Source organism: Salvelinus alpinus, chromosome 7 (assembly GCF_045679555.1).
Source record: "Salvelinus alpinus chromosome 7, SLU_Salpinus.1, whole genome shotgun sequence".
Taxonomy (NCBI): Eukaryota; Metazoa; Chordata; class Actinopteri; order Salmoniformes; family Salmonidae; genus Salvelinus; species Salvelinus alpinus.
The window spans coordinates 88,875,610-88,902,710 of record NC_092092.1 but is presented as its reverse complement, the minus strand read 5'-3'; the positions used below and the strand labels follow the sequence as shown (position 1 = coordinate 88,902,710).

The window sequence follows — 27,101 nt, the reverse complement described above, 5'->3', positions numbered from 1 at the left end:
GGAAACATTCCACTCCGATATCTTTTTGAGTCTTAAAACACGCTTCTTCTGCTCCTCAGACACACAAAAGAAAAAATCTAAATAACACCACTTCTTGTGACTCTCACCAACTCCCCACTTTCCTCCAACACATTCCATATTTTCGTTGAGACGTTAAACAGATTTCCCATGTAGCATTGGTCCAACACCTTCACTCTGACTAAAAACGAGTATAAAGGGGTTTCCTAGATTCCACCACAACTGTACTTCTCTTGTATCCCCTTTTCGTCACCACGGTAACCCACTCATTCTCACTTCCTGTACTATTAACTTCACCCGACTCACTAGCAGTTTCAAACAAAACCTCAGTTTCCGCCATCTTTCACTTCCTTGATGTAATTCCAATCTCCACAAGTTTCTATCTACTGCAGAGAGAGCCTGCAGAGTTCTGTCATGCTATTCAGGTCTGTGCCCAAACAGTTCGAGCTTCTACTTTTCAAAATAAGTCTCTCACTGTTGCCGCTTGTTATAGACCCCCCCTCAGCCCCCAGCTGTGCCCTGGACACCATATGTGAATGAATTGCCCCCCATTTATCTTCAGAGTTTGTACTGTTAGGTGACCGAAATTGGGATATGCTTAACACCTCGGCCGTCCTACAATCTAAGCTAGATGACCTCAATCTCACACAAATTATCATGGAACCTACCAGGTACAACCCTAAATCTGTAAACACAGGCACCCTCAAAGATATCATCCTGACCAACCTGCCCTCGAAATACACCTCTGCTGTCTTCAACCAGGATCTCAGCGATCACTGCCTCATTGCCTGCGTCCGAAATGGGTCTGCGGTCAAACAACCACCCCTCATCACAGTCAAACGCTCCCTAAAACACTTCAGCGAGCAGGCCTTTCTAATCGACCTGGCCCGGGTATCCTGAAAGGATATTGATCTCATCCCGTCAGTAGAGGATGCCTGGTTATTCTTTAAAAGTGCTTTCCGCTCCATCTTAAATAAGCATGCCCCGTTCAAAAAATGTAGAACCAGGAACAGATATAGCCCGTGGTTCATTCCAGACCTGACTGCCCTTGACCAGCACAAAAACATCTTGTGGCTTATTGCATTAGCATCGAATAGCCCCCACGATATGCAACTTTTCAGGGAAGTTAGGAACCAAGGTCACAGGCAGTTAGGAAAGCAAAGGCTAGCTTTTTCAAACAGAAATTTGCATCCTGTAGCACAAACTCCAAAAAGTTCTGGGACACTGTAAAGTCCATGGAGAATAAGAGCACCTCCTCCCAGCTGCCCACTGTACTGAGGATAGGAAACACTGTTACCACTGATAAATGGAATTTAATAAGCATTTTCCTATGGCTGGCCATGCTTTCCACCTGGCTACCCCTACCCAGGTCAACAGCTCTGCACCCCCCACAGCAACTTGCCCAAGCCTCCCCCATTTCTCCTTCACCAAAATCCAGATAGCTGATGTTCTGAAAGAGCTGTGAAATCAGGACCCTTCCAAATCAGCTGGGCTAGACAATCTGGATCCTCTCTTCCTAAAATTATCCGCCGCAATTGTTACAACCTCTATACTAGCCTTTTCAACCTCTCTTTCGTATCGTCTGAGATCCCTAAAGATTGGAAAGCTGCCGCGGTCATCCCCATCTTCAAAGGGGGAGACACTCTAGACCCAAACTGTTACAGACCTATATCTATCCTACCATGCCTTTCTAAAGTCTTCGAAAGCCAAGTTAACAAACAGATCAGCGACCATTTCAAATCTCACCGTACCATCTCCGCTATGCAATCTGGTTTCCGAGCTGGTCATGGGTGCACCTCAGCCCCGCTCAAGGTCCTAAATGACATCATAACTGCCATCGATAAAAGACAATACTGTCCAGCCGTCTTCATCGACCTGGCCAAGGCTTCCAACTCTGTCAATCACCGCATTCTTATCGCCACACTCAACAGCCTTGGTTTCTCAAATGACTGCCTCGCCTGGTTCACCAACTACTTCTCAGACAGAGTTCCATGTGTCAAATCGGAGGGCCTGTTGTCCGGACCTCTGGCAGTCTCTATGGGGGTGCCACAGGGTTCAATTCTCGGGCTTACTCTTTTCTCTGTATACATCAATGATGTCGCTCTTGCTGCTGGTGATTCTCTGATCCACCTCTACGCAGACGACACCATTCTGTATACTTCTGGCCCTTCTTTGGATACTGTGTTAACTAACCTCCAGACGAGCTTCAATGCCATACAACACTCCTTCTGTGGCCTCCAACTGCTCTTAAATGCAAGTAAAACTAAATGCATGCTCTTCAACCGATCACTGCCTGCACCTGCACGCCCGTCTAGCATCACTACTCTGGACGGTTCTGACTTAGAATATGTGGACAACTACAAATACCTAGCTGTCTGGTTAGACTGTAAACTCTCCTTCCAGACTCAGACTAAGCATCTCCAATCCAAAATTAAACCTAGACTCAGCTTCCTATTTCGCAACAAAGCATCCTTCACTCATGCTGCCAAACATACCCTCGTAAAACTGACTATCCTACCGATCCTTGACATCAGCGATGTCATCTACAAAATAGCCTCCAACACTCTACTCAGCAAATTGGATGTAGTCTATCACAGTGCCATCCGTTTTGTAACCAAAGCCCCATATACTACCCACCACTGCGACCTGTATGCTCTCGTTGGCTGGCCCTCACTACATATTCGTCGCCAAACCCACTGGCTCCAGGTCATCTATAAGTCTTTGCTAGGTAAAGCCCCGCCTTATCTCAGCTCACTGGTCACCATAGCAGTGCCCACCCGTAGCACGCGCTCCAGCAGGTATATTCACTGGTCACCCCCAAAGCCAACTCCTCCTTTGGCCGCCTTTCCTTCCAGTTCTCTGCTGTACATAGCCCATCTGTAAATAGGCCACCCAACTACCTCATCCCCATATTACTTTTTTTGCTCCTTTGCACCCCAGTATCTCTACTTGCACATTCATCTTCTGCACATCTATCATTCCAGTGTTTAATTGCTAAATTGTCATTATTTCGCCACTATGGCCTATTTATTGCCTTACCTCTCTAACCTTACTACATTTGCACACACTGTATATAGACTTTTCTATTGTGTTATTGACTGTACATTTGTTTATCCCATGTGTAACTCTGTTGTTTGTGTCACACTGCTTTGCTTTATCTTGGCCAGGCCGCAGTTGTAAATGAGAACTTGTTCTCAACTGGCCTACCTGGTTAAATAAAGATGAAATAAATAATAAAATAAATAAAAATGTCGATGTTGAAACAAACACTGCTCGAATGGACCCTCCTTTCAAACTAGCCACAGCAGAGGTCCAAATGTATAACAAAATCCAGCCATGAGTAGTGAAATGACACAACGGGATAATTTGCTTCCCACTGTTTACTGACTGAGCCAGATGGACCTGGGCTCGCGAGTGGCACAGCGGTCTAAGAGGTGTGACCACAGACACCCTGGTTTGAATCCAGGCTGTATCACAACCGGCTGTGATTGGGAGTCCCATAGGGCGGTGCACAGTTGCCTGGTGTAGGCCGTTATTGTAAATAAGATTTGATCTTAACTGAGTTGCCAAGTCAAGTTAAATAAAAGCCAATCACTGAAGCCTTTGTACTTTTGGGGCGTGCACAGTACATCCTGTCCTCTGTTCAGGGTTCCCATCTTTGCGGTTTACCGTTACATTGAGCTACCTAGAAAACGACTTCGGGTTTTTGGCCTACTTCTAAATTACACCGCGGCCGCCACGCTATTTTTCTTAAAAATATATATATTTCACTGTTGCTGACTATCAGGCAGTTTGTTAGTGAGTGAATACGTAAGGGCAGGAGGAGTGTGTGTTGAGACTGAGCACTGCTGCAGGCAGCTGTCACCTGACTCAGAGGAGACAGAGCCGTATGCGCGCACATCGAGACAACTTTTTACCAGTTGAAGGTAGGCTGTGTAAATTGTCATAATAGAGATACATATTTACACCCTTTTTTCCCCCATAAAACATTAACGCGCATCAAATAAAAAACGGCGACCAAGCACAGAAACGACTTTAGGCGCTCTAGAGCGCATTAAATCCTTTCACTTTGCAGTAGTTTTCAGGCCTTGTGGGCGGGTTTTGAGTAGTCAATGGCTAGAAATTGAAAGTTGACCTGGCAACCCTGACTCTGTGACTGGACTTCACAGGCGAGGCGGGTGTGTGGCAGCTAACATCTGGCGAAAAGCTCGTTGAAAAGCTCTCCAACTCGGGCTGCAGAGACAGTAGGTCACATTCCTTCGACTCTTTATACACAAGTTGTAGCTTGCATACAATATAATCAAATAGTAGCTTGCTAGTGTGTGACTGTTGTTTTTAACATGTAGCTAACTAGAGTGCGCTAGCTAGCTTGCCAGCTAACAATAACCACAAGGTTTCTAAACCAGAGGCGCAAGATAGGAACACTTCAGGTGAAACTTACGAAAGAGACCAAACCGGGGTTTGAGAATTCAATGAGAGAAGTACAAAAATGATTCCTTAGTAGTTAATTCTCTCAATCTAAAGGCATCACAAAGTAGTTGAACATGTTATTTCTCCAACCGCGTAAAATTGAAAAACTGACAAGTTTAAATTTTCGTAACAAAAACTGACTTTCATATCAAAGAATACATTACTGTCTTTGCTATTACCCCCAACTACCTAACGTTAGCTAGCTGAACTGTTCACGTTATTGTCAGCTGACTATGTCAATATCCAGCTTACTTTCGAGTGCAGAGAACTGAGACCAGCTAACGTGTTATTACGAAAGCTAAAATGACTTGTGATTAGTAGCTACTCACGCTAGTTAGCAAATGATAGGCTGGGCACATGAACATTTTAACGTTTTCTCTTCATAATATTACCATATGTCCCAGCTGCTTGCCGTAGTTTTGAAGTAAACACGGAAAAAAACAGGCCTTTTTATTTGTTAGGCCATTTTTCACCCTGCCAACTCCTATAAGTTGTATTGCGCACCGTGGCACCAACTCGCCTTCAGAACCGTCTATTCCCAGTGTATAGTTCTACGGCACAGTACCTGCTTTGCTACTGTGGGCAATGAGACCTGTCCACGTTACTTGTCGTTAAGATGTGAACAACATGACTCATGTTACTCTGAGCTCGTCCCATTGTTTTACTATAGGGGATATATAGTTCTGTCTATTTCGACAAATATCTTGCAATGTGTATATTTAGATGTTTTAATTGGACACAATTTTAAACATGATAATCTTATTTTTCTAATTATGTAAGGCAGGGCAGCGTACTCCATCGTCACCAAAGGCTAGCCCCGAAATACCCTTTGCCCTTTGAACGTTGAGCTACCCCCGTTGTTTTCCTATGGAGAGGCATGCTTGTGTATTTCACCAAATATCTCGCAATGTGTTGATTTTTTTCAAGTCGTACAGCATTTTAGTCAGGATCCACTCCTCTTTCTAATTACATAAGGTTGGGCAGCGTACTCTGCTGTCATCGATCGCTAGACCAGAAATAGTCTAAAGTTGCACCCCCCCCCCTATCCTCGTTATGCAGACATAAGCACACTTGGCACCATCGAGGTGTTTACTTTCTACACGAGTTATTTGTCCAGTTTCGTCTTAAGAACAGATTGTAGTGGTAAAATAAAAAGGGATCCATTTTGTTTTGGTGCCATTTAGGGGAAATTGAACTCTAAACGTCTGTCCAAAGTCTAAACAGGCGAACGGTCCATTCCGTTCATTTGCTATGGGCTCGGCTTAGACAACGTTATTTTGCCAATTTTTCAGCCATGGGTGAATTTTGATTCGTTCTTATTATCCAGCCTACTAATGAGCTGTAAATGCGTGTTTTCTTTAGTGAACACCCTAATGGTGTTCTACGTAATAGACCTAATGTTATTTGCTTGCTTGTTGCGGCTCTCTCTGAAGGCTGATGTTACTTTAGCCTGGCAGAAAACAACAGCATTTGTGTTTGTAATAAATGCCACTATAGATGGTGATGAGTTTAGAAAGCTAGAAGGCTCAACTATTAGCCTACTGTCAGTTGACGTCACTGAGAATCAGTGTAGCTAGGTGTACAGCTACTGTACGGATATGAGTTCTCCTAGCCTGAAAGGGTGTGTGTGTGTTAGAAACACAAAAAAAGCATTATCTGACACAGACTCTCTCTCTCTCACCCTCCAGTCTCTTAGCTACCAGCCCTGTGGTCTGCCTCTAGCCCGTCTATGAACTGAAGTTCCTCATTTCTAAAAGAACAGACCGTCCCCATCATGGCTGCGGCGGCTCCCAACAGTAAGAGCCAGTCCAGTCTCAGAGAAGACTTGACCTGTGCCATCTGCTGTGACCTCTTTACTGAGCCGGTGATGCTGGCGTGTATGCACCACTTCTGTAAGCGCTGTATCAGTACCTACTGGAGGGGTACCCAGACACCGGTGTCCTGTCCCCAGTGTAGGAAGGAATTCACCACCAAACACTTCCAGACCAACTATCTGGTGACGGCCATGGTGGAGAAGGTTAGGGCCTCCACCTCGGACTGTTATGTCAAGAATATACAGGTGAGTTAGTTATGTCCAGAATATACAGGTGAGTTATGTCCAGAATATACAGGTGAGTTAGTTATGTCAAGAATATACAGGTGAGGTAGTTATGTCCAGAATATACAGGTGAGGTAGTTATGTCCAGAATATACAGGTGAGTTAGTTATGTCCAGAATATACAGGTGGGTTAGTTATGTCCAGAATATACAGGTGAGTTAGTTATGTCCAGAATATACAGGTGAGTTAGTTATGTCCAGAATATACAGGTGAGTTAGAGAGAATATACAGGTGGGTTAGTTATGTCCAGAATATACAGGTGAGTTATGTCCAGAATATACAGGTGGGTTAGTTATGTCCAGAATATACAGGTGAGTTAGTTATGTCCAGAATATACAGGTGAGTTAGTTATGTCCAGAATATACAGGTGAGTTAGTTATGTCCAGAATATACAGGTGAGTTAGTTATGTCCAGAATATACAGGTGAGTTATGTCCAGAATATACAGGTGAGTTAGTTATGTCCAGAATATACAGGTGAGTTAGTTATGTCCAGAATATACAGGTGGGTTAGTTATGTCCAGAATATACAGGTGAGTTAGTTATGTCCAGAATATACAGGTGAGTTAGTTATGTCCAGAATATACAGGTGAGTTAGTTATGTCCAGAATATACAGGTGAGTTAGTTATGTCCAGAATATACAGGTGAGTTAGTTATGTCCAGAATATACAGGTGAGTTAGTTATGTCCAGAATATACAGGTGAGTTAGTTATGTCCAGAATATACAGGTGAGTTAGTTATGTCCAGAATATACAGGTGAGTTAGTTATGTCCAGAATATACAGGTGAGTTAGTTATGTCCAGAATATACAGGTGAGTTAGTTATGTCCAGAATATACAGGTGAGTTAGTTATGTCCAGAATATACAGGTGAGTTAGTTATGTCCAGAATATACAGGTGAGTTAGTTATGTCCAGAATATACAGGTGAGTTAGTTATGTCCAGAATATACAGGTGAGTTAGTTATGTCCAGAATATACAGGTGAGTTAGTTATGTCCAGAATATACAGGTGGGTTAGTTATGTCCAGAATATACAGGTGGGTTAGTTATGTCCAGAATATACAGGTGAGTTAGTTATGTCCAGAATATACAGGTGAGTTAGTTATGTCCAGAATATACAGGTGAGTTAGTTATGTCCAGAATATACAGGTGAGTTAGTTATGTCCAGAATATACAGGTGAGTTAGTTATGTCCAGAATATACAGGTGAGTTAGTTATGTCCAGAATATACAGGTGAGTTAGTTATGTCCAGAATATACAGGTGAGGTAGTTATGTCCAGAATATACAGGTGAGGTAGTTATGTCCAGAATATACAGGTGAGGTAGTTATGTCCAGAATATACAGGTGAGTTAGTTATGTCCAGAATATACAGGTGAGTTAGTTATGTCCAGAATATACAGGTGAGTTAGTTATGTCCAGAATATACAGGTGAGTTAGTTATGTCCAGAATATACAGGTGAGTTAGTTATGTCCAGAATATACAGGTGAGTTAGTTATGTCCAGAATATACAGGTGAGGTAGTTATGTCCAGAATATACAGGTGAGGTAGTTATGTCCAGAATATACAGGTGAGGTAGTTATGTCCAGAATATACAGGTGAGTTAGTTATGTCCAGAATATACAGGTGAGTTAGTTATGTCCAGAATATACAGGTGAGTTAGTTATGTCCAGAATATACAGGTGAGTTATGTCCAGAATATAGAGGTGAGGTATATATTTTAAGAGTTGTCTTTTTCTTTGTTCACCTGTTGTGAGTTGTTTTGTAGTATGGAGTATGATGTGTTATTATTTTACCCAATGAATAAAAAGCAACGGCTGGCGGGCGCACCTAAAAAAAAGTTTAAAAAAAAGTAGTTAGAGGTGCAGATTAATGGCTAGTAAACTGTAGCCTATAAAAATAAATAGTCGGACAGTCATATATATATTACACACACACACAAGCTCCCAGTAATTTATTGGGTAAACGGACAACATTTCGGCATCACTGTGCCTTCTTCAGACCCCTGAAGGCAGTGATGCTGAAACATTGTTGGTTTATCCAATACATAACTGAGTTTGTATTATATTAGTGATTCACTTCTAACCTTCCTTGACTTTCACTAAAGATTTGGTTCAGCCCTGTACCGTGTGCAGTAACAGCCTTGTACCGTGTGCAGTAACAGCCTTGTACCGTGTGCAGTAACAGCCTTGTACTGTATGCAGTAACAGCCTTGTACCGTGTGCAGTAACAGCCTTGTACCGTGTGCAGTAACAGCCTTGTACCGTGTGCAGTAACAGCCTTGTACCGTGTGCAGTAACAGCCTTGTACCGTGTGCAGTAACAGCCTTGTACCGTGTGCAGTAACAGCCTTGTACCGTGTGCAGTAACAGCCTTGTACCGTGTGCAGTAACAGCCTTGTACCGTATGCAGTAACAGCCTTGTACCGTATGCAGTAACAGCCTTGTACAGCCTTGCGGATGATTCAGGGATTCTGTTTGAACCCTTTAACGAATAGCAACTTCAAGTCACCATTTGGTCATCATATGTAAACATGAACGGAAAGTGACCTTTGAGTTAAAGAAGTGGGGGAAAATGGCTTCTCGTGTCTCTCTCTTACTCTTTCCTCATCTCGCTCTCTTCCCCCCCCTCCTCCCTGTCTCTCAATTCAATTAAGAGGGCTTTATTGGTATGGGAAATGTATGTTAACATTGCCAAAGCAATTGAAGTAGATGATAAACTAAAGTCATGAACATTTAACAGTAGACATTACACTCACAGAAGTTACAAAATAATAAAGACATTTCATATGTGTGTATATACAGCCTTGTACTGTAACCACCCCCGTTTCTCGCTCTCTCGCTCTGTTTCTCCCTGTCTGGCTGCTGTTGAGGTAGTGAAGGCACGTTGTTCCACCAAGCAGCACAGTTGTAATCTAACTGACAATAATTAACTTTAGGGCTCATCCCAAATGACCCTATACCCTTTATAGTGCACTTCTTTTGACCTGGGCCGTAGAGACTAATATAGGGAATAGGGTGCCATTTGGAACACATGGTCTCAAACCAAAGGTCAGTTTTCTTTATGTTCCCTGATATCAGGGATGGGCAACTGGCAGCCCTGTAGGTCTGTGGTTTTCTCTTATGTCAGTCACAGTAACTCAATTAACCCATGTTATTTTCCAATAGTCGCGTCCGGAACAGAACCATCATTATTTTTGAACTGATTCGACCCCTTCCAACCCACCAAAGTAACTGTTTATATATTTATTTTTACCTTTTGAAATAGATTATATTTTTATTTATTTTTAAACTTTTTAACTCGACATTAAATGACTTCACCAAACAATGTTAATGCAGCAGCTATAGATTAGTGGTTCCGGGAGTGGAATGAGACGGACATTTTGCTAAAATGTTTTCCTCGCAAGGAGAGGGGCCCCAAAAGGCTAGGGTTGGCTGTGACTGCATGTGTGGTTACGGATGTGGGTACGGGGAGATTTTGTGGTCCCTGTCCCCCATCAGTTGCCCATCCTTGTTCTATATTCTTCCAATTTAAGACACAGGAACCCCGTAAACACTTTCCTCATGAACGTGTTTCTTTTGAAGTAGCCTAACGTTTTGACCACATGCTTTTGTTGTTGTCAGAAACAACAGAAGGATTCGTTGGAGGCCCACAGACAGAGACGAGAGGATTTCATCACTGTTCTAAACCGAGACAAGGACAAGATGGAGAGCATCAAGGTAAAGACCACTGTGTGTGTGTGTGTTATATGCAGAGGCGAGGAACACATGGAGTCTATAAAGGTATAGTAGGACATCCATCAACATTAAGCCTGTCCTCTTGTCCAGCACAAGTTAAAATACATAGTTGGACAAGAAGATTATAGATTTAAGTTGTTTAAAATTTAAAAAAACAAAAAACATTAGTGTCTAGATTGAGAAACAGACGCCTCACAAGTCCTCAACTGGCAGCTTCATTAAATAGTACCCACAAAACACCAGTCTCAACGTCAACAGTGAAGAGGTGACTCGGGGATGCTGGCCTTCTAGGCAGAGTTCCTCTGTCCAGTCTCAACGTCAACAGTGAAGAGGCGACTTCGGGATGCTGGCCTTCTAGGCAGAGTTCCTCTGTCCAGTCTCAACGTCAACAGTGAAGAGGCGACTTCGGGATGCTGGCCTTCTAGGTAGAGTTCCTCGGTCCAGTCTCAACGTCAACAGTGAAGAGGCGACTTCGGGATGCTGGCCTTCTAGGCAGAGTTCCTCTGTCCAGTCTCAACGTCAACAGTGAAGAGGTGACTTCGGGATGCTGGCCTTCTAGGCAGAGTTCCTCTGTCCAGTCTCAACGTCAACAGTGAAGAGGTGACTTCGGGATGCTGGCCTTCTAGGCAGAGTTCCTCTGTCCAGTCTCAACGTCAACAGTGAAGAGGCGACTTCGGGATGCTGGCCTTCTAGGTAGAGTTCCTCGGTCCAGTCTCAACGTCAACAGTGAAGAGGCGACTTCGGGATGCTGGCCTTCTAGGCAGAGTTCCTCTGTCCAGTCTCAACGTCAACAGTGAAGAGGCGACTTCGGGATGCTGGCCTTCTAGGCAGAGTTCCTCTGTCCAGTCTCAACGTCAACAGTGAAGAGGCGACTCCGGGATGCTGGCCTTCTAGGCAGAGTTCCTCTGTCCAGTGTCTGCTCTTTTGTCCATCTTAATATTTTCTTTCAAGTTGGCCAGTCTGAGATATGGCTTTTTCTTTGCAACTCTGCCTAGAAGGCCAGCATCCCGGAGTCGCCTGTTCACTGACGTTGAGACTGGTGTTTTGTGGGTACTATTTAATGAAGCTGCCAGTTGAGGACTTGTGAGGCGTCTGTTTCTCAATCTAGACACTCTAATGTACTTGTCCTTTTTCTCAGTTGTGCACCGGGGCCTCCACCTCCTCTTTCTATTCTGGCTAGAGACAGTTTGCGCTGTTCTGTGAAGGGAGTAGTACACAGCGTTGTACGAGATCTTCAGTTTATTGGCAATTTCTCGCATGGAATAGCCTTCATTTCTCAGAACAAGAATAGACTGACGAGTTTCAGAAGAAAGATCTTTGTTTCTGGCCATTTTGAGCCTGTAATCGAACCCACAAATGCTGATGCTCCAGATACTCAACTAGTCTAAAGAAGGCCAGTTTTATTGCTTCTTTAATCAGAACAACAGTTTTCAGCTGTGCTAACAATTGCAAAATGGGTTTCTAATGAATAATTGGCCTTTTAAAATGATAAACTTGGATTAGCTAACACAATGTGCCATTGTAACACAGGAGTGATGGTTGCTGATAATGGGCCTCTGTACGCCTATATAGATATTCCATTAAAAATCAGCCGTTTCCAGCTACAATAGTCATTTACAACATTAACAATGTCTACACTGTATTTCTGATCAATTTGATGGTATTTTAATGGACCAAAAAATTTGCTTCTCTTAAAAACAAGGACATTTCTAAGTGACTCCAAACTATTGAGCGGTAGTGTATATTTTTAATTTTTTCAGCCAAGGGACGACAGGTGGCTAAAGTTTCTGTCAAACCTGTAGTGTGTTGAAGGGGAGTTATTTATGTTCCTTCGTTATGGTGCAAGTTCAAATCACCGAGCTGACAAGGTACAAATCTGTCGTTCTGCCCCTGAACAGGCACCGTTCCTAGGCCGTCATTGAAAATAAGAATTTGTTCTTAACTGACTTGCCTAGTTAAATAAAGATAAAATAAATGGTGTGTAAGATGGGGGTTTGGTTGTTCGTGTCGCACTCCGGTCAGTTCATCTCACACGACTATGGATTCATCTTCATTCAGTCAACTTTATTTTCCCCAGAAGGATGTTTTTTATTTAAATTTGGCAGTTGATTTATGCTGTCAACATATCCAGGTTGACGTCCCCCCCCCCCCCCCCCCATCTCTCCCCTCTGTCTGTAGAGAATTGGCTATGAGCTGCAGCTGCGTATCCAGGGGGAGTTCCAGGCGATGCAGGCCTTCCTTGCGGAGGAGGAGGCGTGTGTGTTGGAACGGCTGCGGAGGGAGCAGGAGGCGGCTCTGGAACAGCTGCAGCGCCACATGGCGGCCGTCAGAGAGGCTGTCAGTCAGCTGGATCACAGTATGAGACTCCTGCATGAGGCTGCTACCACCACCTACCAGACTGGACTAGTAGAGGTATTGAAGAGTTCTTCAGGGTTTATAGAAATCCCAAGTAGGAGTATATGTGACTAATAGAAAAGGAATAGCCACCCTTTGCCTTGATGACAGCTTTGCACATTCTTGGTATTCTCTCAACCAGCTTCACCTGGAATGCTTTTCCAACAGTTTTGAAAGAGTTCCCACATATGCCGAGTAATTTTTGGCTGCTTTTCCTTCACTCTGCGGTCCGACTAATCCCAAACCATCTCAATTGGGTGTAAGTTTGGTGATTTGTGGATGCCAGGTCATCTGATGCAGCACTCTTCACTCTCCTTCTTGGTAAAATAGCCCTTACACAGCCTGGAGGTGTTGGGTCATTGTCCTGTTGAAAAAAATTCATGATAGTCCCACTAAGGCCAAACCAAATGGTATGGCATATCACTGCAGAATGCTGTGGTAGCAATGCTGGTTAAGTGTGACTTGAATGTCTGGATTTATTTAGAAGTCACCAGCAAAGCACCACACCTCCTCCTCCATGCTTCACGGTGGGAAATACACATGCATAGATCATCCGTTCACCTACTCTGCGTCTCACAAAGACACAGTGGTTGGAACCAAAAATATCAAATTTAGACACATCAGACCACAGTACAGATTTCCACTAGTCTAAGGGCAGCAGTCCCTGCAGTAAGGTTTTGGATCTGAATATATCCTTCTTTTTTTTTTTTTTTTACACCTTGAATTAGTAGCTAATATCTCACCCTGGTTTCTTCTTCTCTCTCTCTCTCTGCAGTTTCCACAGCTACGGTGAGTGATTCTCGGACTCCTCCCCCTCTGATGTCATGGCCAACAGTGTTGAACCTCTTCACTAACTAACATGTTTGTTTTCAAACAATGTAATAAAAATAAAGATTTGTGACTAAAAGAGCACAAAGGCTTTATAGTGCCCTCCGTTTGACCGTTGCTCATACAAAACTAGTGCACTAATTAAGAGAATAGGCTCCGGTCAAAAGTAGTGCACTACGTAGGAAATAGGGTGCAATTTGTGAAGCATTTAATAGAAATGTCCATCAATCACATGTATTTTATGTTGCCTTTTTTTTAAATCAGCAGTTTTCACAAAGCAATTTAACAGAATGTAAAGAGAGCATGTTTTCTTTCTTCACCAGGCCTCCAATAGACGTGGAACCAGGACCAGAGCTAGACTTGAATGGCTTCAGCAGTAGATACATGGCACCGCTACAATACATTACGTGGAGGAAGATGTTCAAGTCTCTCAAACCTGGTAAGACCCCCCCACGGCTGGCCTAGTTACAGGATGGCTCCACGGCTGGCCTAGTTACAGGATGGCTCCACGGCTGGCCTAGTTACAGGATGGCTCCACGGCTGGCCTAGTTACAGGATGCATGGCCCCACGGCTGGCCTAGTTACAGGATGCATGGCCCCACGGCTGGCCTAGTTACAGGATGCATGGCCCCACGGCTGGCCTAGTTACAGGATGCATGGCCCCACGGCTGGCCTAGTTACAGGATGCATGGCCCCACGGCTGGCCTAGTTACAGGATGCGTGCCAAATGGCCCCACGGCTGGCCTAGTTACAGGATGCATGGCCCCACGGCTGGCCTAGTTACAGGATGGCCCCACGGCTGGCCTAGTTACAGGATGCGTGTCAAATGGCCCCACGGCTGGCCTAGTTACAGGATGCATGGCCCCACGGCTGGCCTAGTTACAGGATGCATGGCCCCACGGCTGGCCTAGTTACAGGATGGCCCCACGGCTGGCCTAGTTACAGGATGCTTGTCAAATGGCCCCACGGCTGGCCTAGTTACAGGATGCGTGCCAAATGGCCCCACGGCTGGCCTAGTTACAGGATGCATGGCCCCACGGCTGGCCTAGTTACAGGATGGCCCCACGGCTGGCCTAGTTACAGGATGCGTGTCAAATGGCCCCACGGCTGGCCTAGTTACAGGATGCGTGCCAAATGGCCCCACGGCTGGCCTAGTTACAGGATGCATGGCCCCACGGCTGGCCTAGTTACAGGATGGCCCCACGGCTGGCCTAGTTACAGGATGCGTGTCAAATGGCCCCACGGCTGGCCTAGTTACAGGATGCGTGTCAAATGGCCCCACGGCTGGCCTAGTTACAGGATTCGTGCCAAATGGCCCCACGGCTGGCCTAGTTACAGGATGCGTGTCAAATGGACACCACGGCTGGCATAGTTACAGGATGCGTGTCAAATGGCCCCACGGCTGGCCTAGTTACAGGATGCGTGTCAAATGGCCCCACGGCTGGCCTAGTTACAATGGCCCCACGGCTGGCCTAGTTACAGGATGCGTGCCAAATGGCCCCACGGCTGGCCTAGTTACAGGATGCGTGTCAAATGGCACCCTGTTCCCGGTATGGTGCACTACTTACCTCCACAAAACAAAATGTCTGCTTGTCTTTATTGCACTCACCCGCATTAGATTTTTCCCCTTCCTGGCACTGATTCGGCTGATAGCCGTAGAGTTAGACAACACGCAAAAATATCCAGACGTGTTAATAAAGTACATCATAGAAAGTAGTAACTGGGGCGTAGCTCATCTACCTCAACCTAAGAAAACATTTACCTCTTCCCCCAGGCCTACTAGATGTATAGAAAACATTTAACCTCTTCCCCCAGGCCTACTAGATGTATAGAAAACATTTAACCTCTTCCCCCAGGCCTACTAGATGTATAGAAAACATTTACCTCTTCCCCCAGGCCTACTAGATGTATAGAAAACATTTACCTCTTCCCCCAGGCCTACTAGATGTATAGAAAACATTTACCTCTTCCCCCAGGCCTACTAGATGTATAGAAAACATTTACCTCTTCCCCCAGGCCTACTAGATGTATAGAAAACATTTACCTTTTCCCCCAGGCCTACTAGATGTATAGAAAACATTTACCTCTTCCCCCAGGCCTACTAGATGTATAGAAAACATTTACCTCTTCCCCCAGGCCTACTAGATGTATAGAAAACATTTACCTCTTCCCCCAGGCCTACTAGATGTATAGAAAACATTTACCTCTTCCCCCAGGCCTACTAGATGTATAGAAAACATTTAACCTCTTCCCCCAGGCCTACTAGATGTATAGAAAACATTTAACCTCTTCCCCCAGGCCTACTAGATGTATAGAAAACATTTACCTCTTCCCCCAGGCCTACTAGATGTATAGAAAACATTTAACCTCTTCCCCCAGGCCTACTAGATGTATAGAAAACATTTACCTCTTCCCCCAGGCCTACTAGATGTATAGAAAACATTTACCTCTTCCCCCAGGCCTACTAGATGTATAGAAAACATTTACCTCTTCCCCCAGGCCTACTAGATGTATAGAAAACATTAACCTCTTCCCCCAGGCCTACTAGATGTATAGAAAACATTTAACCTCTTCCCCCAGGCCTACTAGATGTATAGAAAACATTTACCTCTTCCCCCAGGCCTACTAGATGTATAGAAAACATTAACCTCTTCCCCCAGGCCTACTAGATGTATAGAAAACATTAACCTCTTCCCCCAGGCCTACTAGATGTATAGAAAACATTTAACCTCTTCCCCCAGGCCTACTAGATGTATAGAAAACATTTAACCTCTTCCCCCAGGCCTACTAGATGTATAGAAAACATTTAACCTCTTCCCCCAGGCCTACTAGATGTATAGAAAACATTTAACCTCTTCCTCCAGGCCTACTAGATGTATAGAAAACATTTACCTCTTCCCCCAGGCCTACTAGATGTATAGAAAACATTAACCTCTTCCCCCAGGCCTACTAGATGTATAGAAAACATTAACCTCTTCCCCCAGGCCTACTAGATGTATAGAAAACATTTACCTCTTCCCCCAGGCCTACTAGATGTATAGAAAACATTTACCTCTTCCCCCAGGCCTACTAGATGTATAGAAAACATTTACCTCTTCCCCCAGGCCTACTAGATGTATAGAAAACATTAACCTCTTCCCCCAGGCCTACTAGATGTATAGAAAACATTTACCTCTTCCCCCAGGCCTACTAGATGTATAGAAAACATTTACCTCTTCCCCCAGGCCTACTAGATGTATAGAAAACATTTACCTCTTCCCCCAGGCCTACTAGATGTATAGAAAACATTTACCTCTTCCCCCAGGCCTACTAGATGTATAGAAAACATTTACCTCTTCCCCCAGGCCTACTAGATGTATAGAAAACATTAACCTCTTCCCCCAGGCCTACTAGATGTATAGAAAACATTTAACCTCTTCCCCCAGGCCTACTAGATGTATAGAAAACATTTAACCTCTTCCCCCAGGCCTACTAGATGTATAGAAAACATTTACCTCTTCCTCCAGGCCTACTAGATGTATAGAAAACATTTACCTCTTCCTCCAGGCCTACTAGATGTATAGAAAACATTTACCTCTTCCCCCAGGCCTACTAGATGTATAGAAAACATTTAACCTCTTCCCCCAGGCCTACTAGATGTATAGAAAACATTTAACCTCTTCCCCCAGGCCTACTAGATGTATAGAAAACATTTAACCTCTTCCCCCAGGCCTACTAGATGTATAGAAAACATTTAACCTCTTCCCCCAGGCCTACTAGATGTATAGAAAACATTTAACCTCTTCCCCCAGGCCTACTAGATGTATAGAAAACATTTAACCTCTTCCCCCAGGCCTACTAGATGTATAGAAAACATTTAACCTCTTCCCCCAGGCCTACTAGATGTATAGAAAACATTTAACCTCTTCCCCCAGGCCTACTAGATGTATAGAAAACATTTAACCTCTTCCCCCAGGCCTACTAGATGTATAGAAAACATTTAACCTCTTCCCCCAGGCCTACTAGATGTATAGAAAACATTTAACCTCTTCCCCCAGGCCTACTAGATGTATAGAAAACATTTAACCTCTTCCCCCAGGCCTACTAGATGTATAGAAAACATTTAACCTCTTCCCCCAGGCCTACTAGATGTATAGAAAACATTTAACCTCTTCCCCCAGGCCTACTAGATGTATAGAAAACATTTAACCTCTTCCCCCAGGCCTACTAGATGTATAGAAAACATTTAACCTCTTCCCCCAGGCCTACTAGATGTATAGAAAACATTTAACCTCTTCCCCCAGGCCTACTAGATGTATAGAAAACATTTAACCTCTTCCCCCAGGCCTACTAGATGTATAGAAAACATTTAACCTCTTCCCCCAGGCCTACTAGATGTATAGAAAACATTTAACCTCTTCCCCCAGGCCTACTAGATGTATAGAAAACATTTAACCTCTTCCCCCAGGCCTACTAGATGTATAGAAAACATTTAACCTCTTCCCCCAGGCCTACTAGATGTATAGAAAACATTTAACCGTAGGATCAAGAGGGCGCAGATGGAGATGGTAGCATCGCGACTAGCTCTTAAACTTTGCAGTATTTTTATTTTTGTTTTATGCACCATGTGTGTATTGGGTAAATGTTGTGTAATTTATTATATATATTACTGCACTGTCGGAGCTAGAAGCACAAGCATTTCGCTACACCCGCACCAACATCTGCTAATCATTTGTATATGTGATCAACAAAATGTGATTTGAGAAACTAAAAACAGGAACATGAAGGACAAGACAGTCACGAGATCGTGTCGGATATATGGTATGACTTATATGCTGACTACGCAGGCCATGCTTCTGCCATCATGCGCATGTTGATTTTGTCCATCCACACCAGACACGATCAAAACTGTGAAACAACTATATTAATTTGTCACACATTAAAATGGACATTTAGCAAGCTTGCTAATTTGTCCTGGGAGATGAACATTTGGGTTGTTATTTTCCCTAAAATGAATATGGTTATTTTTATAGCTGTTTGTAGTATTTTGACCGAGTCAAAACTGTGTTGTAGACAGTGAACCTTTCGAAATCATCTCCAAGTGAATTTACCACAGGTGGACTCATAGCAAAGGGTCTGAATACTTATGTAAATAAGGTGTTTATTGTTTATAAGTTGCAAAAACAAAAATGTAACTTTGTCATTATGTGTGTAGATAGACAACATGTTAATAGAAGTAGACTATGTCTAGTGGGCCTGGGGGAAGAGGGTTTAAATGTCTTCTATTGACACGTCTAGTGGGCCTGGGGGAAGAGGGTTTAAATGTCTTCTATTGACACGTCTAGTGGGCCTGGGGGAAGAGGGTTTAAATGTCTTCTATTGACACGTCTAGTGGGCCTGGGGGAAGAGGGTTTAAATGTCTTCTATTGACACGTCTAGTGGGCCTGGGGGAAGAGGGTTTACATGTCTTCTATTGACACGTCTAGTGGGCCTGGGGGAAGAGGGTTTAAATGTCTTCTATTGACACGTCTAGTGGGCCTGGGGGAAGAGGGTTTAAATGTCTTCTATTGACACGTCTAGTGGGCCTGGGGGAAGAGGGTTTAAATGTCTTCTATTGACACGTCTAGTGGGCCTGGGGGAAGAGGGTTTAAATGTCTTCTATTGACACGTCTAGTGGGCCTGGGGGAAGAGGGTTTAAATGTCTTCTATTGACACGTCTAGTGGGCCTGGGGGAAGAGGGTTTAAATGTCTTCTATTGACACGTCTAGTGGGCCTGGGGGAAGAGGGTTTACATGTCTTCTATTGACACGTCTAGTGGGCCTGGGGGAAGAGGGTTTACATGTCTTCTATTGACACGTCTAGTGGGCCTGGGGGAAGAGGGTTTAAATGTCTTCTATTGACACGTCTAGTGGGCCTGGGGGAAGAGGGTTTACATGTCTTCTATTGACACGTCTAGTGGGCCTGGGGGAAGAGGGTTTACATGTCTTCTATTGACACGTCTAGTGGGCCTGGGGGAAGAGGGTTTACATGTCTTCTATTGACACGTCTAGTGGGCCTGGGGGAAGAGGGTTTACATGTCTTCTATTGACACGTCTAGTGGGCCTGGGGGAAGAGGGTTTACATGTCTTCTATTGACACGTCTAGTGGGCCTGGGGGAAGAGGGTTTACATGTCTTCTATTGACACGTCTAGTGGGCCTGGGGGAAGAGGGTTTACATGTCTTCTATTGACACGTCTAGTGGGCCTGGGGGAAGAGGGTTTACATGTCTTCTATTGACACGTCTAGTGGGCCTGGGGGAAGAGGGTTTACATGTCTTCTATTGACACGTCTAGTGGGCCTGGGGGAAGAGGGTTTAAATGTCTTCTATTGACACGTCTAGTGGGCCTGGGGGAAGAGGGTTTACATGTCTTCTATTGACACGTCTAGTGGGCCTGGGGGAAGAGGGTTTACATGTCTTCTATTGACACGTCTAGTGGGCCTGGGGGAAGAGGGTTTACATGTCTTCTATTGACACGTCTAGTGGGCCTGGGGGAAGAGGGTTTACATGTCTTCTATTGACACGTCTAGTGGGCCTGGGGGAAGAGGGTTTACATGTCTTCTATTGACACGTCTAGTGGGCCTGGGGGAAGAGGGTTTACATGTCTTCTATTGACACGTCTAGTGGGCCTGGGGGAAGAGGGTTTACATGTCTTCTATTGACACGTCTAGTGGGCCTGGGGGAAGAGGGTTTACATGTCTTCTATTGACACGTCTAGTGGGCCTGGGGGAAGAGGGTTTACATGTCTTCTATTGACACGTCTAGTGGGCCTGGGGGAAGAGGGTTTACATGTCTTCTATTGACACGTCTAGTGGGCCTGGGGGAAGAGGGTTTACATGTCTTCTATTGACACGTCTAGTGGGCCTGGGGGAAGAGGGTTTACATGTCTTCTATTGACACGTCTAGTGGGCCTGGGGGAAGAGGGTTTACATGTCTTCTATTGACACGTCTAGTGGGCCTGGGGGAAGAGGGTTTAAATGTCTTCTATTGACACGTCTAGTGGGCCTGGGGGAAGAGGGTTTAAATGTCTTCTATTGACACGTCTAGTGGGCCTGGGGGAAGAGGGTTTACATGTCTTCTATTGACACGTCTAGTGGGCCTGGGGGAAGAGGGTTTACATGTCTTCTATTGACACGTCTAGTGGGCCTGGGGGAAGAGGGTTTACATGTCTTCTATTGACACGTCTAGTGGGCCTGGGGGAAGAGGGTTTACATGTCTTCTATTGACACGTCTAGTGGGCCTGGGGGAAGAGGGTTTACATGTCTTCTATTGACACGTCTAGTGGGCCTGGGGGAAGAGGGTTTACATGTCTTCTATTGACACGTCTAGTGGGCCTGGGGGAAGAGGGTTTACATGTCTTCTATTGACACGTCTAGTGGGCCTGGGGGAAGAGGGTTTACATGTCTTCTATTGACACGTCTAGTGGGCCTGGGGGAAGAGGGTTTACATGTCTTCTATTGACACGTCTAGTGGGCCTGGGGGAAGAGGGTTTACATGTCTTCTATTGACACGTCTAGTGGGCCTGGGGGAAGAGGGTTTACATGTCTTCTATTGACACGTCTAGTGGGCCTGGGGGAAGAGGGTTTACATGTCTTCTATTGACACGTCTAGTGGGCCTGGGGGAAGAGGGTTTACATGTCTTCTATTGACACGTCTAGTGGGCCTGGGGGAAGAGGGTTTACATGTCTTCTATTGACACGTCTAGTGGGCCTGGGGGAAGAGGGTTTACATGTCTTCTATTGACACGTCTAGTGGGCCTGGGGGAAGAGGGTTTACATGTCTTCTATTGACACGTCTAGTGGGCCTGGGGGAAGAGGGTTTACATGTCTTCTATTGACACGTCTAGTGGGCCTGGGGGAAGAGGGTTTACATGTCTTCTATTGACACGTCTAGTGGGCCTGGGGGAAGAGGGTTTACATGTCTTCTATTGACACGTCTAGTGGGCCTGGGGGAAGAGGGTTTACATGTCTTCTATTGACACGTCTAGTGGGCCTGGGGGAAGAGGGTTTACATGTCTTCTATTGACACGTCTAGTGGGCCTGGGGGAAGAGGGTTTAAATGTCTTCTATTGACACGTCTAGTGGGCCTGGGGGAAGAGGGTTTAAATGTCTTCTATTGACACGTCTAGTGGGCCTGGGGGAAGAGGGTTTAAATGTCTTCTATTGACACGTCTAGTGGGCCTGGGGGAAGAGGGTTTACATGTCTTCTATTGACACGTCTAGTGGGCCTGGGGGAAGAGGGTTTACATGTCTTCTATTGACACGTCTAGTGGGCCTGGGGGTAGAGGGTTTACATGTCTTCTATTGACACGTCTAGTGGGCCTGGGGGAAGAGGGTTTACATGTCTTCTATTGACACGTCTAGTGGGCCTGGGGGAAGAGGGTTTACATGTCTTCTATTGACACGTCTAGTGGGCCTGGGGGAAGAGGGTTTACATGTCTTCTATTGACACGTCTAGTGGGCCTGGGGGAAGAGGGTTTACATGTCTTCTATTGACACGTCTAGTGGGCCTGGGGGAAGAGGGTTTACATGTCTTCTATTGACACGTCTAGTGGGCCTGGGGGAAGAGGGTTTACATGTCTTCTATTGACACGTCTACATTTACATTTAAGTCATTTAGCAGACGCTCTTATCCAGAGCGACTTACAAATTGGATGCCTGTTATGGCTAGGCGTACCGCTAGCGGGACACCTCGACAACACCCGGTGAAATTGCAGTGCGCTAAATTCAAATTACAGAAATATTTTAACATTCATGAAAATACAAGTGTTATACATTAAAATAAAGCTTAACTTCTTGTTAATCCAGCCGCTGTGTCAGATTTCAAAAGGCTTTACGGCGAAAGCACCATGCGGTTATCTGCGGACAGCGCCCCGCATACAAAAGCATGAAAAACATATTTCAACCAGGCAGGTGCGCCACGCAAGTCAGAAATAGCGATATAATAAATGCCTTACCTTTGATGACCTTCTTCTGTTGGCACTCCAAATGGTCCTTTTTGTTCAATAAAGTCCTTCTTTAATTCAATAATCCACCGGTTTCCCTCCTTCAAAATGCATACAAAATGAATCCCAAACGTTACTAATAAACTTATCCAAACAAGTCAAACAACGTTTATAATCATACCTTAGGTACCCTAATACGCAAATAAACTATAACATTTAAGACTGAGAATCGTTATTGTCTTCACCGGAGATAAACAAAGAACGCGCTCTCATCCAAGGGCATGGAAACACTACAGCCAAAATGGGTGCCACTTAGAATAACTAGCTAATTCTAGCAAATTTTTCCAAAATCAAGCATGAAACTATTTCTAAAGACTGTTGACATCTAGTGGAAGCCCTAGGAACTGCAATCTGGGAGCTTTTCGCCTCGTAATAAACATGACAGCCATTGGAAACAGTGGTAGGCTGAATTATTATTTTTTGGGGGGGTGGTGGTTTGTCCTCGGGGTTTCGCCTGCCATATCAGTTCTGTTATACTCAGACATTATTTTAACAATTTTAGAAACTTTTGAGTTTTCTATCCAAATCTACCAATAATATGCATATCTTAGCTTCTGGGCCTGAGTAACAGGCAGTTTATTTTGGGCACGCTTTCCATCCGGATGTCAAAATACTGCCCCCCTACCTACCTACTACCCAAAGAGGTTTTAAAGATTCTCTGTCCTGGGTTGTTTAAAGCATAAAGTCTTTATTTTTCTGTGTAGTTCTCTTCAGGGCTCACTGGAAAAAGAGACCTGGGCCTCAATGTTGACATCCCTGTAAACATAAAGGTGATTTTAAAATTGAAAAGCATTGAACCTTCATGTAACCCTTCTCCTCTCAGGTCCGGCCCCGGTAACGTTCGATGTGGACACGGCCCACCCCAGCGTCTATGTATCCAGAGACAGAACCATCGCAGTAGACTGTGATAGCATGACCCCCTACCAGCCCAACCCTAAGAGGTTCCTACAGTCTGTCAACGTGCTGGGGGCTCAGGGCTTCCAAGATGGACGCCACTACTGGGAGGTAGGGTGGTATGAAAGTATTCAGACCCCTTTTTCCACATTTTGTTACGTTACAGCCTTATTCTAAAATGGATTCAACTTTCTGAATGCATTGTGTGTGTATATAATACTTATGTATAACAATTTTTAAAAGATTTTACTGAGTTCATAATAAACTCAGGGAATTTAAATAAATTCATGAAGCCCTAATCTATTGAGTTCACGACTGGTCAGGGGTGCAGCTATGGCTGGGCCTGTAAGGGCATAGGCCCTGCCACTGGGGAGCCGGCCGGCCACTGGGGAGCCGTCCGGCTCGGCCAACCCCAGGAAAAGAAGCTGCTGCCTTGGCTAGAACTATAAGGATCCATTATAAATACAAATCAGAATGACTTTTTTCCCAACAAAAGGGCTTTATTACAGACAGAAATCCTCCTCGGCATGAACATAACATTCTCTGCCATCACCTCTGGTGGACTTGAGACATCTGGCATTGTGTGTGGTGTGACACAACTATACATTTTAAAGTATTAGAATTACATTACGTCTCAAGACAAGGCTGTCTCCTGTTTCTGTAGTGGGATAGCTTGATGTTCAGGACACTGGTCTATCTTCTGTTTCTGCCCTAAAATTTGTCAGGCTCTGCTACCGCACGGCAAGCGGTACCGGAGGACCAAGAGGCTTCTAAACAGCTTCTACCCCCAAGTCATAAGACTCCTGAACATCTAATCAAATGGCTACCCAGACTATTTGCATTGCCCCCCCCCCCCCTACCCCCCCTTTACACCGCTGCTACTCTCTGTTGTTATCTATGCATAGTCACTTTAATAACTCTACCTACATGTACATATTTGACTCTGTACCGGATACCCCCCTGTATATAATCTCACTATTGTTATTTTACTGCTGCTCTTTAATTACTTGTTAGTTTCATTTTTTTATTCGTAGCTGTAATTATAATTTTTTTCAACACAATTGTTGATTTAAGGGCTTGTAAGTAAAGCATTTCACTGTTCGGCGCTTGTGACTAAATTTGATTAGACGGCTTGATGTACAGGACACCCCCTGGACAGGACACTAGTCTCTGTTTATTCTAGAACAGGATATTGTATTGTGGTATTTATTTACTAATATCTATCCCTCCCTCTAGGTAGGAGTGGGCAGCAAGGCCAAGTGGGACCTGGGTGTGGCCTCGGAGAGGGTTGACCGGCAGGCCCGGGTCAAGCTGAGTCCTGAGAGCGGTTACTGGACCCTACGACTGAGAGAGGGAGACCAGTACTCTGCAGGCACACAGCCCTGGACACGGCTTCAGGTGGGATCCTCTGCACTACACTAGTGACACTTCAGGGTTTAGTGAAACTCAAGTGTGGACTCTTCTTTGGCTGTCCCCACTGGAGAACCGTTTTGGGTTCCATTTAGAACCCCTTCCGTAAGGGGTTCTACATGGAATCCAAAGGGGTTCTACATGGAATCCAAAGGGGTTCTACATGGAATCCAAAGGGGTTCTACATGGAATCCAAAGGGGTTCTACATGGATTCTTCAAAGGGGTTCTACATGGATTCTTCAAAGGGGTTCTACATGGATTCTTCAAAGGGGTTCTACATGGATTCTTCAAAGGGTTCTCCCGTGGGGGCAGCCAAGAACTGTTTTTGGAACTCTTTTTTTCTTCCTAAGAGTGTATGTGAGACCCGTAGAGTATTGGACCTGAAGTGACTCTTTAAAACACATTGATCCAGTACTGCTTCACCTGATAACACCTTGTTTCTCTCTCCCCTCCATGTTGTGTCCTGCAGGTCGGGTGGTCTCCCCAGAGGATAGGGGTGTTCCTGGACTGTGATGAGAGGAAGGTGTCCTTCTATAACGCTGATGACATGAGTCTCCTGTACTCTTTTAGTAACGGCCCCAGAGGCAGAGTTCTGCCGTTCTTTAGCCCCTGTGTCAATGATACGAACCAGAAACCACAGCCCATACAGCTGCTGCACTATCCTCCTGTTGACCTGACCTGTTAGGACAGGTGTTTTAATGATACGAACCAGAAACCACAGCCCATACAGCTGCTGCACTATCCTCCTGTTGACCTGACCTGTTAGGACAGGTGTGTCAATGATACGAACCAGAAACCACAGCCCATACAGCTGCTGCACTATCCTCCTGTTGACCTGACCTGTTAGGACAGGTGTGTCAATGCTACTAACCAGAAGCCACAGCCCATACAGCTGCTGCACTATCCTCCTATTGACCTGACCTGTTAGGACAGGTGTTTTAATGATACGAACCAGAAGCCACAGCCCATACAGCTGCTGCACTATCCTCCTGTTGACCTGTTAGGACAGGTGTCTGAATAACAGGTGTCTGAATAACAGGTGTCTGAATAACAGGTGTGTGAATAACAGGTGTATCAGACTGGTGTATCAATGACTACAGTAGGAAACCATATCCCATAATGCTCCGACACGCTCCCCTTGGTCCTGACTGGTGTCTTTGAGATGGGTTTCTCTGATCCTTGACTCTTTGATTTGCCAGTTGATGTAATTGTTTTTCCCAAAGTGTCTACTGTCTGAGCTTCCCAAGTCTTAAATCACCAAAACGCTCCATATCACTTCCTTTCATTCCTCTGTGAGGCGTTTACTTCCAAAGGGTTTTGCAATGGAACAGTTGCTATAGTAAATGTCTCATCACCAGGACCCTCTTTATCAGCATGATGCATCATGGGACTCATAACGTGGTCTCATTTATAAAGGTGCAGTAGAAATATATTGTAATAAATTCTGCTTTAGTGGGTATATGTACTTTTTTTGGGGGGTGGCCAAATTCACACAGAAATGTGAGTTATAGATATTTCATTCTACTTAAACAAGTCTAAAAAGTGGTAGATGTGTGTTATTTCTATGCTTAAATTTGTGTTTGTTTTTTTGCGGTTTTTGCTTTCGGTTTTTGTACACCAGTTTCAACAAGCTGAAACAACAATATGTTTGGTGATGGGAGGTATATTTCACAGCGGTTTAGATGGTACAATGATTCTCTACACTATACTCCCTTGTTTTGTCACAGAAACTGAAATTAGGCAAACTACTAGAGTTTTAGAAACCAGGAAATGGCAGAGCGATTTCTGCATAGTTGATCTTTTTTAAGTTGCTCTTTTGACAAAATGGGGCCCGTTGTCCATTTTTTTAGTGGATGTTTCCTCCTTTGTTAAGAGTCACTGTAGATATTGATATGTGCCATAATTACACTGCGTCTTTAAATCACCCTGCTTTCTCATCGGGGACTTATGTTATGCCTTCTCACCTTTTTATGTAATCTCTATTTTTAATCGGTTCAATATAGCTTTAAAAGAAAAAAAAAAGTTTATTTCATCACAGTACTTTTTGTTTTGACTTCTTTGCGATCATTCTATATATATTTTTTCCTAATCTTGAAATATGAATACTCGACATTTACATATCTCAATCAATCTGTACTCATCGGATTAAATGGACTGATTTTATTGTAATCAGAAAGGCAATTTGTTTTGAGGGGGGGGGGGTGTCATTGACAATAAACAATGAACCAAATCAAA

The 27,101-nt window shown here is 44.5% G+C and overlaps 1 protein-coding gene across 4 annotated transcripts; it reads left to right on the top strand.

Moving 5' to 3' along the window:
• The first annotated feature begins 3,710 nt into the window (after window positions 1-3,710).
• On the top strand, window positions 3,711-27,101 carry trim105 (tripartite motif containing 105). Of its 4 annotated transcripts, none has more exons than XM_071412056.1 (10): window positions 3,712-3,944; window positions 4,188-4,262; window positions 6,177-6,547; window positions 10,206-10,301; window positions 12,498-12,731; window positions 13,489-13,502; window positions 13,865-13,980; window positions 23,385-23,566; window positions 24,692-24,853; window positions 25,336-27,101. In XM_071412056.1, exons 3-10 carry the CDS (start codon window positions 6,263-6,265, stop codon window positions 25,549-25,551), a joined length of 1,305 nt encoding a protein of 434 aa, XP_071268157.1. In that variant the 5' UTR covers window positions 3,712-3,944; window positions 4,188-4,262; window positions 6,177-6,262; the 3' UTR covers window positions 25,552-27,101. The 4 variants fall into 4 exon arrangements, 3 of the variants coding, with proteins under 3 accessions (XP_071268158.1, XP_071268157.1, XP_071268156.1); XR_011676290.1 differs by lacking the exon at window positions 3,712-3,944 and having other exon boundaries at window positions 4,022-4,262; window positions 25,336-25,905; window positions 25,936-27,101; XM_071412057.1 differs by lacking the exon at window positions 4,188-4,262 and having other exon boundaries at window positions 3,711-3,944.

What these genes read in the sequence shown, in the direction of transcription:
- trim105 (XM_071412057.1), top strand. Translation starts at nt 6,263, where the DNA reads ATGGCTGCGGCGGCTCCCAACAGTAAGAGCCAGTCCAGTCTCAGAGAA. An exon ending in GTTATGTCAAGAATATACAG is followed by an intron (nt 6,548 to 10,205) that starts GTGAGTTAGTTA and finishes TGTTGTTGTCAG; the next exon opens with AAACAACAGAAGGATTCGTT. An exon ending in ATGGACGCCACTACTGGGAG is followed by an intron (nt 23,567 to 24,691) that starts GTAGGGTGGTAT and finishes CCCTCCCTCTAG; the next exon opens with GTAGGAGTGGGCAGCAAGGC.